At 40.3% G+C, this 12,696-nt stretch overlaps 1 protein-coding gene across 5 annotated transcripts; it reads left to right on the top strand.

Annotated features, from left to right (window-relative positions):
* Positions 1 to 597: 597 nt before the first annotated feature.
* On the top strand, positions 598 to 12,320 carry ELMOD2 (ELMO domain containing 2). Of its 5 annotated transcripts, none has more exons than XM_076337172.1 (9): positions 598 to 614; positions 1,013 to 1,160; positions 1,984 to 2,012; positions 3,385 to 3,479; positions 4,299 to 4,428; positions 5,377 to 5,510; positions 6,135 to 6,203; positions 7,414 to 7,547; positions 7,967 to 12,320. In XM_076337172.1, the coding sequence occupies exons 2-9, from the start codon at positions 1,016 to 1,018 to the stop codon at positions 8,122 to 8,124; spliced, it is 894 nt and encodes a 297-aa protein (XP_076193287.1). In that variant the 5' UTR covers positions 598 to 614; positions 1,013 to 1,015; the 3' UTR covers positions 8,125 to 12,320. The 5 variants fall into 5 exon arrangements, with proteins under 5 accessions (XP_076193287.1, XP_076193284.1, XP_076193286.1 ...); XM_076337169.1 differs by lacking the exon at positions 598 to 614 and adding an exon at positions 640 to 688; XM_076337171.1 differs by lacking the exon at positions 598 to 614 and adding an exon at positions 654 to 676.
* Positions 12,321 to 12,696: the final 376 nt, after the last annotated feature.

Here is a 12,696-nt window from a genome sequence, read left to right as displayed (position 1 = left end):
GGTGGACTAAGGTGTCGGGCGAGGGCCTCTGCGCCACTGCCTAGGGAGGCAGGCCTGTCACCGCAGCCTGCGCCTCTGACACCGCTCTAGCAGCCAAAGCCTCTGGGTTCTTGGGGCAGCAGGCGGCTCTACCCAAGCTAGGCCGCCCGCTCGCACATGGCGCAAGCCAGCCCAAGGCAGCGCTTGGCGGCCTGCTCTCCGATCGCCCTTTGCCCGGAGCCAAGCGTGCCTGGAAGGGAAACGTGCTCGCAGAGGGAAGGCAGCGACACCCGCCAGCGGCTGCCCTGCACCCGGCTCCCTCCGCCTCCCGCCGGGGCGGGCAGCCGCGCCGTAACGGCCTCGGGAGGGGGAGTGCTCCTCCGCCCCGGAGCGGCGGCAGCGGGCTGCGCCGGCGGGGCCGGAGCCTCGGCCGCCAAGGCGGGGCGGCAGGCGGCGGGGCGGCAGGGCGAGGGAGCGGAGGCGGGCGTCCGGCGCCCCGCAGCGCCCCGTGCCGTTACGGCCCTCCGAGGAGCGCGCGGTACGGCCGGTAACGGCCAACGGGACGGGGAAGGCCCCTCCCAACCGGCACTTCCGTGCCGTCCCCCCCCGGCCCGCCACCCCGCGATCACTTCCAGGTCGGGGAAGGCGGGAGGCGGCTTCCGGCGGGAGGATGCGGGGGGCGGTCGGGCGCCTCTAGGTCGCCGCCACGGTGGGCACGGGGCGGCCGCGCTCGGCGCTGCCAGGGCAGGTGCCCGTTCCCCTCGCGGCGGCGGGGCGGGAGGGGCGTACCGGCGGCAGCGCGGCCTCGCGGGGGGCGCTGACCGTTAACGGCTCGTGAGGGCGGCGCGGGGCTGAGGGGCAGCCGGCCTGGGGTGGGCGGTGCCGGGGCGGGGCGGGGGGGGGAGCCTCCCCCCCGGAGGAGGGTGTTTTCGGACAGCGATGGCGGCCGGCGGTATCGGGGCGGGGAGGCTAGTCACGCAGGGGGCTGCCGCCGCCGCGACCCTCCTGCTAACGCGGGGCTTTCTTCACGCAGAAGATGCTGGTGTACTTCTGGGGGTTCCTGTACAGCAACTACTTTCGGTTTTGGCTGAAGTGGATCTTGAGGCTGCTGACTCGGAAGTGCGAGTTACAGCGTGTCTTCGATGGCTCGAAGGCAGGCGCGCAGCGGACGCTGAGCATAGGTAATGAAGGACGCTGAACCAGGGGACTGGTTCAGGTCTTGAGAAACGTCGGGACAAGCAATCGCTGGAAACCGGTTCCTGTCCCGAGTGCAGTGTGCGTCCCCTGGATCGTGTTTTCACTGCTCCCTTCTTCCTGGCTGTTCTGTGAGAACGTTAAATCAGAATGCCAGGTCTGGTTTCCTTGCCTGCCTGCTCAGGTAATTCCAGTGAGCTTCAAAAAGCGGATCAGAAATCTTACATTTTTACCCAGAGTCTTCCCGTCGCTTTGTGTATGCTTTTACCTTCCCGTTATTAAAAAAACCCCACAGAACAGACATGAATGCATTTTGGGGGGGGGGGGGGGGGAGGGAGGGAGAGTGGTTACATGCACAATTCTGCTTGATGCAGAATTTTGATCTAAAATAGTAACTTAAGAAACTACTTACAGTTTTTGCCATTTTAACAATAGCTTGAGGAAGTGACTTCTTTATTCTTCAGTAATAAACACAAAAACATTTCTAAGAATGGAAAAATATCAAGAGACGTATTTTTGTCTTGACACCTTTTCAAATTTGTCTTTGTTTTTGTGTGTGCAGTTGATTGATGTTTTAAAAAATCCGAGTCTACTTTCAGCATTGTACTCGGGGATTATAAAAAAATCTATGTAAATTAAGACTCAGTTACCTGATACCTGTTGATTTTAAGATTGAGTGATTTTTTGTTAATTACATGTGTAAAAGGGATGCAAAATTTTATAATACTTACATGCCACAGAACACCTATTGTCAATTATTTAAAACAATTCAGTTCAATTTAACTGACATTTAGTTTTTTTGTATTGCAGAACATTCACTGGAATCATCAAAGAATAAGGTAAAAGATACTGGAGATTATACTGCATTAAAACCTTCTCTCAGAGACAGATCCCAGAAAAGAACACGTGCATTTACTTTTTGAGGGTGGAGGAACGTACAGGAATAAAGGGCAGAGAGGAGAGAACAGCATTTTGGGTTCTGTATGCTAGGGTTAGTCGAGCTTTCTCAAAAAGAACTGTGTGTTTCCATCTCTGAAAGATAACCTGCTCTTTAGCAGCAGGTCAGACAAGTCGTTATACAGAGCTGCTGTTCTTGTGACAGGGAGAACTGACCCTCTCCAACAATCTCTTTTGCTGCTTTTGTGGAAACCAGAAGTGTGATATAGATGAATGATATGGATAAAGCACTTCAATGCAGTGTATACAATAGCGTCTTGAATTGTTGAAAAAAACCCCCACAATGCAAGTTTGCAGGTAGACGTTTAACCGACAAGCTCGTTCCAATTGTTCTGTAGCAGTTAGACGTAAGCTAACACTTTAAACCCTCAGATTTGTACACCTTGAACAAAACTTTTCCGCTTTAGACAGTGAGGTGACTGCATTCTCCCTTTTTCTAGCTGATCGCTGCAATGTGATGTTGAGAGAGAATTAGTAACTGCCACAAGCATCTTTGTTGCAGTAGAGCACAGTATGGGTGGGTCTTTTAGCATCTCTCAATTAAATGATTATATCAAATGTATTAATGTTCAGTTTTAAAAGAGTTAACTTTTTACTTTACTGAAATGAAGCTGCTTTGGTGTTAGCATGGATTGTATTAAAGAATGCATTGTGACCGTAAAAAGTTTAGAAGACAAAGTTAAACTGTTGTGAAGTGATTTTAGGTGGGCGGTGTATAATTATCATTACTAGTATTTGCCCTTTACTCTAGAAGACTGCAGAATAGCAGTATCTTACATCAAGTTCTTTTGTTTCACCCCAGCATTGAAACCTCAACTTCATTAGTTCACTGTCTTCTAATTCTGAAGCATTATTTCCTTACTGAAGTTTTACCACTTTTGCTCCTCGATAGCTGCGTTTGTTTCAATTGAAAAGCATTTGAAAAATTTGAAATTCGAAAAGTTTGACATTTGAAGGCAAACGAGAACCTAGACTAAGCAACTCTCAAGCTTTTTATTTATTCTTTATGGGACTCCTGTGTAAACATTGTTTACAGTCTGACAAAGTTACAGATTATGCTTTTATGTAATTATTGCAGATCTTTTATGTGCGATTTGAGCCCACTTACTGTAAACATTTGCAATAAATTGACTGTTGTCCTTTTATAGTAAAGAATACGTACATGGCAGGTATACAGAAGCTGAGAAATAAGAATAAAGTAGATGATCGATTTCTGCATTCCTCATGAAGTCTTTTACCGTGTTAACTTCCTAGGTTTTAAGAAATGCTGTACACGTTGAGGAAGCTGAAATGGAGAAGTGTGTCAGAGATGTAATGAAAGAAAAGAAAATTGAGCAGAAGGATACAGGGTACGTTTGGAACCCGAACATAAGTTCTTCAGTGGCAGATAATTCTGTCTTCTTGGCGCGTTCTTGCAGTTGCTTAATCTGATAGAATATTTAGGCCATTCAGCACAAATCTTTAGAATGAAATTAGAAAATAAGGTAATGGTTACGTCTTCTTCAGTTCTAGAAAATAAATTGCAAAGTTTTAATTGACATGGATTTGGGATAACTGCATCTCTATCTTGCAAGTCCCTTCTGTTACTCCTTATTTCTAAGTAATATGATTATAGCATAGGTTGATTACATGAACTATGTAATTGCTTAGATGTATTTGAGAGAGTATAGTGATGCCTGATTAACGTTTGCATTCGTCTGCATAAGTAATTATGAGCGATTGAGAGGGAAAAATGTGAATAATCAAAATTTTAAGGTTTAATGAAATGCTTCTTTGAAGCTATAAGCATTTCTGGCAAAGTTTCACTTTAAGACTTACAAAAAGTTTGGGGGTAGGTGAAGGTACAGGGGTCAGGACAATATATGGAGTTTTCTTGTGTCATCACAGATTTCAGCTAAGTTATTTTTTTCTTCCATAATTTAAGTGAATAGGGCCTGACTGTGCAGCACTGGAATCGGCTAGAGGTTTTTTTAAGTAGAAATAAGATCCATATAGCAGTATACTTAACCAATATGCTGTAGTTTGAAAGATAAACATAAAGCACTTCCTAATTCTAGTGTTTACATTGCATTAACATAAGAAAGGTCTTATCTGGTAGTTGAAGCAAGAATTTATGGCTAACTACGCTTCTTTAATAGCTTCTGTGTGGTGTTTTGTTATTATTTCAGGTTTAAGACAAATCTGCATATATCCTTACTGCAGATATCAGGTTATAAAAAACTTTATCTGAATGTGGAAAATCTGAGGAAGGTCCCGTATGATTCGGATAACGAAGAACACGAGGAACAGTTAATTGAGGTGAAAATAATCTTTTAAATACAAGAGCTGTTTGTTTGTTTTTTCCTTCCAAGTACAACAGCTTGAGTGAACTTAATTTATTGGTAGTATTCTTACCAGCTAGCCTATTTAAAGTTCTTTTCTACTTGTGAACTGCTAAGCCATTATAGAAGTGACTCATTAAAATACAAAATCAAAGCAAAACAAATTAGTAAACTAGAGTTACTTGCACTGGGATTATTTTGTGTGAAATCAGACATAGCAACAACACATAAGTAGCAAAGTAATTTTGTAAGGGGTGACTGAAGGATCATAACTAAAGAGATATTTAACCTTATGCACATGTCTAACTTTGTAAACCGATAATTACTAAATAAAAAAGACACTAGTGTTTTCTTATTACTGCATCCCAGTCAGTGTCAAAGAGGATAGTTTAATGCTGGAAGATAAAACCTATCAGTAATGTATTTTAGGTAACAATAAATAATAGCAAGCAAATAATATAATACTGCTTGAGGCTTTTTTAAATAGCTTCTACTGTGCAAATATATTAGCATGTCATTTTCTTGGCATTTCATAATTATCTCAACTTGCTGTGCAAGTCCCAACATTGACGTGTTAAATAAGCATTCATTGAGAATTTGTATTTCAGTTTATAGCTGTCCTGTCGGAAAATGATGCATAAATTAATTTCTGAAGTGAAACAAGTCTTTGTTTCTTTAGTATTGATACAGTAGCTTTGTCCGTGAAGGGAAGTTATTGCATTTAATGTTAAATGGAATCGTTTCATAATTGCTGAAATAAGCCATTGTAGTATGACTCCAGATTGCCACTAACAGAAAAGAACAGCATGCAGATTGTATCCTGTTCCTTGGTGAATGGTTTCTAATGTCCAGCCGCAAGTGTTCTGAATTATGTGACCTGGAATACTTTAGCAGCTGTGCATAACATGGAAGCATATTTGTGCAGCTTTGGAATTTGCTGATGCCTCATGAGAATCTGAAGGCCAGAATCACCAAGCAGTGGTGTGACATTGGCTTCCAAGGTGATGATCCCAAAACAGACTTCAGAGGAATGGGCCTGCTGGGGTTAGTGAATCTGGTGTAAGTGAAAAGAAGTATTTAATTTCTGTTGTAACTCATTTTCAATACCTATGTATTTTCTCTAGTTAGTGCTATTTCTGATAAAGGCTGAATAGAAGTGAATAGAAATAGTGGCTTCTGTACAGTGAAAAACAGTATTATCTAAATAAGTCAACATTTCTAGTGGCTGCACATCTGTAAACGTGTGGTTGGGTGGAGGCCAACAAGCGAGGGGAGGAACAGAAAGTTGCCCAAGACACCTTATTTTTTTGTTGTCATATGATAGATTTGATAGGTTATAACTTAGAAAGTTATAACTTGTCAAAAGCTTTTAAAATTCCTGAATTAATTACTGTAATGAAAAATAAACAGGTTTGCATAACTTTGCTAACCTAATTTGTGGACTTGGGTGAACTTCATATTTGATGTTCAGATCACAATGATTTTTTTTTTTTTTTTTTACTGTATTAGTTCATGCTGAATCTAATTTAATTTGCTACATTTCCTTGGTTTTCATGTGTGCCATTTTTCAGTACAGAGTAGTACTCAGCTTTAGTTTAAAGCTACACATTTTGATGTTGAACACATTAATTTTTTTTTTATATGAACTTTAAAATAATGGAAGATCCTATTTCACACTGACAGGTATTTTAGTAAGCATTACACCGACGAAGCTCGTCAGATCCTTTCTCATTCTAATCACCCAAAGCTGGGGTAAGTCACTATATGACTTTTTCTGGCTTGTTCTGTATAAGAGCTCATGTGAAGACTACCAAGTATGTGTCCTGAAAATAAAGAGGAAAATATTTGTGGTTTTTTCCGTTAAAGGATGAAAAAAGGGCCAAAGTAGAAAGGCGTGAGAAACCGAACACAGAAAGAAATCAATTTCAGGCTGGGAACTATGTGCAGCTTCTTTTTTTTTTTTTTTCCAGAATAGACTTGTTGGGACAAAAACGTTGCAAAATACTGGCTTTGGTTAACACAGTGAACACCTTTAACATCATGGTTAGCTTTACTTGTAATAGGCTTAGATTAGACTTAGAAATGAATACTTATTTCTTGCCTTCTTACTGGTCCTGTGTTGGGAGGGTATAGGTTATCTCTTAAGGGCCCTTTTTTTGCTTGGTTTCTGTTCTGTGATAAGTATATAAAAATAAATGTTTTGTTGCTGTTCAACTTCATTTTTGAAAACTTTGCATGTTAAAACATTTAGCTCATTTTACAGGGAAATACGCTCTAAAATCAGTCAGATACAGAGGAAAGCTGGTAAACCTGTGTATATCATCTGATCCATCTAGTCCCCGGTTAACTCAGTCACCTCCCAAGAATGGGAGGCTTTCACAACTTCGATTGTAAATGATATTACCTTGTGCAACTAGGTCGTGAATAGGGTATCCGAGACATTTAGATCAATTAAATACCCATATCATTGACACAAATTAATCTTTTTTTTTTTCCCTTCCCCCATAAACACTTGTTTTAACAGTCCTTTAAGAATTTCTATTGTGGTGCTTTCTATACCGTGCAACAGAAAAACAGATTTTTTTCATCTTGAAGAACAGGTTGAGATGGCCATTCCATTTATACTGTAACAATGTTTTTGATATCCGATTTTTAATATTCTAGCAGATCTAATGATTTCAAATGAGCAAATTGAGGTCAGTGTTGATTAGCCTTACCATCTCGTTATTGCGTAATGGAGGCATTTGCCATACTACTGTACAGGAAACTAGCTTTTTTAAATAACTTACATGGTTGGATGCACCAGGGAATGGAAGGAGCCGTCTATAGGCCGGAGTCAGCTTGTCAGCAAGTATCATAGGAAAAATTGACTCTTACAGTTATCCTAATGCAGACTGTTTCAGGGAAGCTTTTAAGCCCTTCAATCCGTAAGGCGAAACATGACCTGTGATTGGTGTTGCAGATATTCTTATGCAATAGTTGGAATCAATCTGACAGAAATGGCATACAGCTTACTTAAGAACGGTGCTTTAAAGTCTCATCTGTACAACGTAGTCTCTGGATTGCCACAGATGGAGCACTTCCATCAGTTTTACTGTAAGTATCTGTAGCTTCTTTAGCACAGGCTACCGGGGGGAGGCCTACAATGTAGAGTTTAGGTTTTTTGGAGTGCGTTTCCACTCTTTTCTCATGAGCCAGAGCAAGCTGTTTATCTTCTGGATCGGGTATTGGAAATGCACCTGATGCTTAAACATTGTGATACAGAAATGTACATTCAAGGGATAAATTTGGGTGGCTCTCTATATATTAGAGACTGCAGTCTGAAAACTCAGTATCTGCAGATTTATTTTTTTATTCATTATTACAGTGTCCGAAAGCTTGCTGTTGACCAGGATGGGACACTCCCTATTTTAAGGGATTGAATAGAGTCTAAAGGATTGTTCTAGGTTTAGCTAGATCAAGGCAGAAAATTGTGGAGGTCATTTTTGCAGATCTGTATTTTATTTTCTTCACAGGTTATCTGGTTTATGAGTTTGACAAGTTCTGGTTTGAAGAAGAACCAGAAAGCATTATGCACTTCAACCAGTACAGAGAGAAATTCCATGAAAAAATTAAGGGACTTCTAATGGATTGTGATGTGATACTAACCTTACAAAATACAAAGAAACCTTAACTCCTCTGCAGTCTATGAGGTTCTGCATCAAAAATGGAATTATGCATTTGGATGGAAATTTTGCATGTTTCAGCAAAAACTGTTTAACAATAGAACTATTTTTTTTTACATTTAAAAAAAAAAATCAAAATTCAGTTAAGAAAGCTTGGACAATCAACCTCTGTTTACAGGTCTTTATATGCTATTCTCCAAAGGACAGCTTTTTAAAAAAAAAAACAAAACAAAAAACAACCAACAAACCAACACAAAAACCAACCCACAAATCTCAAGAGCCTCTGGACCACTTGCTTTCACAATTTCTTTTATACTCCTTGGTGCAGGAACATGAAGCAGGTATTTATGCCGCATCATGTTTTCTGTGAATAGGTTTGACTGTTAATTGTCTTTTAAAAACTTCTTTTAGTTGAAATTACTCTGGTTTTAGACTTTTTATGTTCTTGTTCTATACATGTAGTCGATTGTTCACTCATCAATGTTAAATTTCTCTGTAGTGAAGAGGTCCACGAAGGGGATGTATTAGTCGCTTATGATTTTGGAGAGGAGGCTTAATCCATCAATATACTGACGAACTTACTAGAAACTGCTTCTGGCTGAGGAAGTTTTTTTTATCTATGGATTTGTACCAGCAAATTCCTGTGCTTGGAAAAAGCTTAGTTTGCAAACGAACAAAAAGAACCACAAATCATCAGTGTGAGGATCAGATCCTCAGACTAAAGTTACTCCTTCTAAAAAATACTCCTACTGTAAAAATTTTCAATTCTTTCTAATTTGACTTCAGCTGCTCAGGGTGCTCAACTTTGTATCTGTTGTCAGCCCTTTCTTTTAGCAGCTAATGGGGTATGCTCAGCGGGAAGTACAAGAGAGTTAGTTTAGCCCTTTTATAAAGTTCACTCATTAAAAACCTTTATTGCAGCTGCAGTCCCTATTTTGTGAAAATAGATTCACACCCGAGTACAAGTCTCTAACAAAGATGTATTTTCCATGGAAGGGATGCAACTGCGATATGTTCCTTAACCTTGGCATCTTCAGACAATCTAGTCAATAGGACTTTATATCTATATTGTGACTAATTACTGCTTAAAGCAACTTTAAACAGATTTGGTATGACCATCACTTCGTTTTCTAAAATCTGCTATTAAATAAGTGCCTTCTGCTTTACTCAATCAGTGTTTTATTTTGATTCTGTAACCAGATCATAGCCTTAGAAGCTCGAGTTATTTGGGAAAGACTCTTTCAGTATATACCTAAATAGCACACAGTGGCACAAAATTTGTATGCTAATAGAAGCTTTCATGCTTTTTTTTTTTCTTTTTTAAAATCATCTCAGGTAAATTGGTTAACTCCTAGTCAGTGACTAATCATGAAGAGATTCCTGAAGAATACAAATATTGAACACGAGAAGAAAAAAAAGACAAACCCCTTTTTGTAATGAGTGATGTTACGCTACATAAGTATTAAATGTATTATTATAATATGTAGTGCTACATCTCCTTGGAGATAATCAAAACCCAACTGGATGTGGTCCTAAGCAGCCTGCTTTAGGTCACCCTGCTTTGGGCAGGGGGTTGGACTAGGTGATCTCCAGAGGTGCCTTCCCACCTCAGTAATTCTGTGAGTCCGTATCGTGTAACTAGTGACTTCTTGCACTGCATCCACCCAATTGCTCTTGATCCCTGAAATGTTGGTGATCTCTTATTTGTGGGAAAGCTCCTGATCAGGGTAGGCAGTATATATGTAGGAGGTAACGCAGCTCTGTTTTCTTTTTGTGATACCTTAGGTATAGACGAGAGTTAAACAATTCTTAAGTTTAACATGTGCAAGGTGGAGAAGGGTTCATCTCATCTGTGTTGGGTTGGTGCTATTCTACTAAAAAAAGAAAAGGTAACGTGAAGATGCTTGTAGGGAGAGTAGTTACGGTTATGCCATGGCTTGTAAACTGAACAGCTGAACTGACTAGATTAGATACGAAGCTGACCACAGGAAGCCTAGTTCTTTTGCTACTCCCAGGTACTTGGGTCCTGTAATTCTCACCACTGAAAAAAGCTGAGGTCCTGTGGAGAGTGTTCTGGGATTCAGGTCCTGCGGTGGAGCTCTGTGTCTCTGAGCCTTGTAGATACGGGACATTCCTAAAATCTGAGGAAGGAAGTGTAAAGCAGACTCTTTCCCAGTGGCTGAGAGGTTAGTTGTCTGTTACTCTCTAGCCCCAGCTTCTGTCATGTTTGTCTACCTTCAGTAATAATTTTTGCTATTGCTTGTAGATCTCCTTTGCAAGCAACGTGAGACTGACTTTTTGAATTTCAGAAGTGACCCCAATATGTTTAGCAGCAGTGGGAAAGGAGATCCCATTCTTTATTTTCATCCACTGCTTGCTAGCAAGTAACAAAACTGCTTGAGCCATCTCTCTAAAACGCTCCCCTGTGCTAGTCTGCAGCTTTTTTTTTTTTTTTTTGGCAACAGTTGCAAAAATAATCTACACCCTGCTCTTTCCAGCCTTGAGCATCAAGTTTCAGATTTCCTATCACAACACCTAAGACACTTTAGTGTAGAATGTAGATTGAGCCCGGTGGGAGATGCATCTTCATTAGCTGTTTCTTTTTTTAAATCAAAGTGTGAGCTGGGAGTAAACTGTGGCAGCGTAAAAGGAAAAAAAGTAAACCCCAACCATCATCAGATGAGTGAGATACATGGGAATGCATTAGTTTGCATGTAGTAATTAAGGTGAATGTTTATGTTAGGCTCCAGTACACCTCCCCAGTAAACGGTTGGAATTTGCATGTAGTTTTGTACGATCAAGTAGCCAAGTCCTTCTGTCTAGGGGTCACTCCCTGTATGTAGGCTAGTACTGGGTGTCCCTGTTTTGCACCAGTGGTAGGCTAATTGTATTATGGTGGTAGCTAGAAAATATATGGAAAAAGGTAAAATTGTGTTTAGGGAAGGGAAGAACAATGTTTTACTAGTCGGTGGTATTTCATACTAACTGTTGTAGGGCGACAATCCTAAGGTTACAGAAGATTCAAAATGGAGGTAGGCCACCTTTCTGCAAGTTGATACAATCAATTTGTTTAACGTCAGTTATTGCTCATGGTTTATTCGAAGAGTCTTAAAACCTTGGTAAATTCTCTTGTTATTTATTAACTGTCATGTTTTAATGTATTATCTTATTAGAATTTGCAAGTACTGTTAGTTTCCTAACTTGCTGCCTCTTTAAAGCATTCACTATGTGAAAGCTTATATGCAATAGTAATTTTAGAAAAAAATTAAAACTGAAGACAACAAGGTGGTTCTCTAAATTTGTTGTTGTTGTTCCTGTAGCAACTGTTTAACAAACTACCTCCACTTTTGTTGTTTAGTGTATGCTTGAAACATGGTGCCACTCCATGAACAAATTAATCTGAAGATAAGTAGAAATTCATCTCAAGCAAAAGTAAAACCTAGTCTTTCAATAGGTAAACACATTGCTTCGTACGTAACCAACTTGATTGGAAAGGGATTTGAAGACAGCGCTACTTAGGAAGAAAGAAACTGAGAATGTTTTTAAACTGGTTGTGCTTCTGTCATCTGATACAGCAGTGTAAAGAATAGGGCATTTTGTCCTAAAGGACAATAGGAAAAGGGGCCAATTTAAGCACCTCAGATAAATAGTTTTGGATTTTCACTCTTTCAAAAACAAAACAAGAAAAAATGCAAACAAAAAAATTAAACACACACACACACAGAAAGCCCCAAGCATTCATCTTCTAGATTTTCCATCCTAGTTTAAATAGCAAACGCTTTACAAAAAAATACTGGTTAGCCTTGTTTTAAGAATTATCGTGATGAAAAAGTTTGTATTTAGTTAGGTGGGAGTTCAGCAGTCAGTATTCTTGAAAATACTGCTAGTGAATTTGTGGTAAAGATGTAACGTGTTGTTTCTTTCTGTCATGCTTGTTTTGTGTTGCTGTAGTACAATGGTGATCAATCTCTGGACCGATGTTTCTTGTGCCAGTCAATACATAGTCTTTCTCTAGAGAAGAAAAAAAACCCAGCCCAAGACAGCTTGTGGGCAGTTTCTTCTTGTCACACTGTGCTTAGATAGCTGCGTACTAATAGAAATTTCTGTTTACTGCAATATAAAAGCAATAATGTAAACTGTGATGTCTGTGTAATGGAAAGAGATGTTTACAGTGGTAGCAAATAAAGAACGAGTTATTCCAAAATATTGTCAACATCAGTGTGTTACGGCCTGCTAGTAAACGTAACCATTTCCAGTTAGCCATGCTCTCAGTTCATGCACCTGCACTGTGATATGAGAGAAAGCTTTATCCTATCTTCTTTTATTTGTTTTGTTTTTTTCTTCAGCTCCGAGAACTTGTTTAGAGGTCTCTGTGGTTCTTGTACCGGGCTTGCGTTTGTGCCTTTCCTAATAGCGCTGCGGCACAAACTGTTGAAATGGTAGGCAGCAGAACATCTGTGTGTGTGGAAGCTGAACTGGAAAAAACAACAGCAGCTGGAACAAACGCTAGCTGGCTCACGTACGTTCTCTAGTTTTTAAATCAGCATCCAAGATAGGTACCTTAAACACCAGGAGAAAGG

The sequence above is a fragment of the Aptenodytes patagonicus genome, chromosome 4 (assembly GCF_965638725.1).
Source record: "Aptenodytes patagonicus chromosome 4, bAptPat1.pri.cur, whole genome shotgun sequence".
NCBI lineage: Eukaryota > Metazoa > Chordata > Aves > Sphenisciformes > Spheniscidae > Aptenodytes > Aptenodytes patagonicus.
The sequence above is the reverse complement of the archived record's forward strand: the minus strand, read 5'-3'. Positions and strand labels throughout refer to the sequence as shown.

What these genes read in the sequence shown, in the direction of transcription:
- ELMOD2 (XM_076337172.1), top strand. Translation starts at nt 1,016, where the DNA reads ATGCTGGTGTACTTCTGGGGGTTCCTGTACAGCAACTACTTTCGGTTT. An exon ending in GCAGCGGACGCTGAGCATAG is followed by an intron (nt 1,161 to 1,983) that starts GTAATGAAGGAC and finishes TTTGTATTGCAG; the next exon opens with AACATTCACTGGAATCATCA. An exon ending in ACGAGGAACAGTTAATTGAG is followed by an intron (nt 4,429 to 5,376) that starts GTGAAAATAATC and finishes ATATTTGTGCAG; the next exon opens with CTTTGGAATTTGCTGATGCC.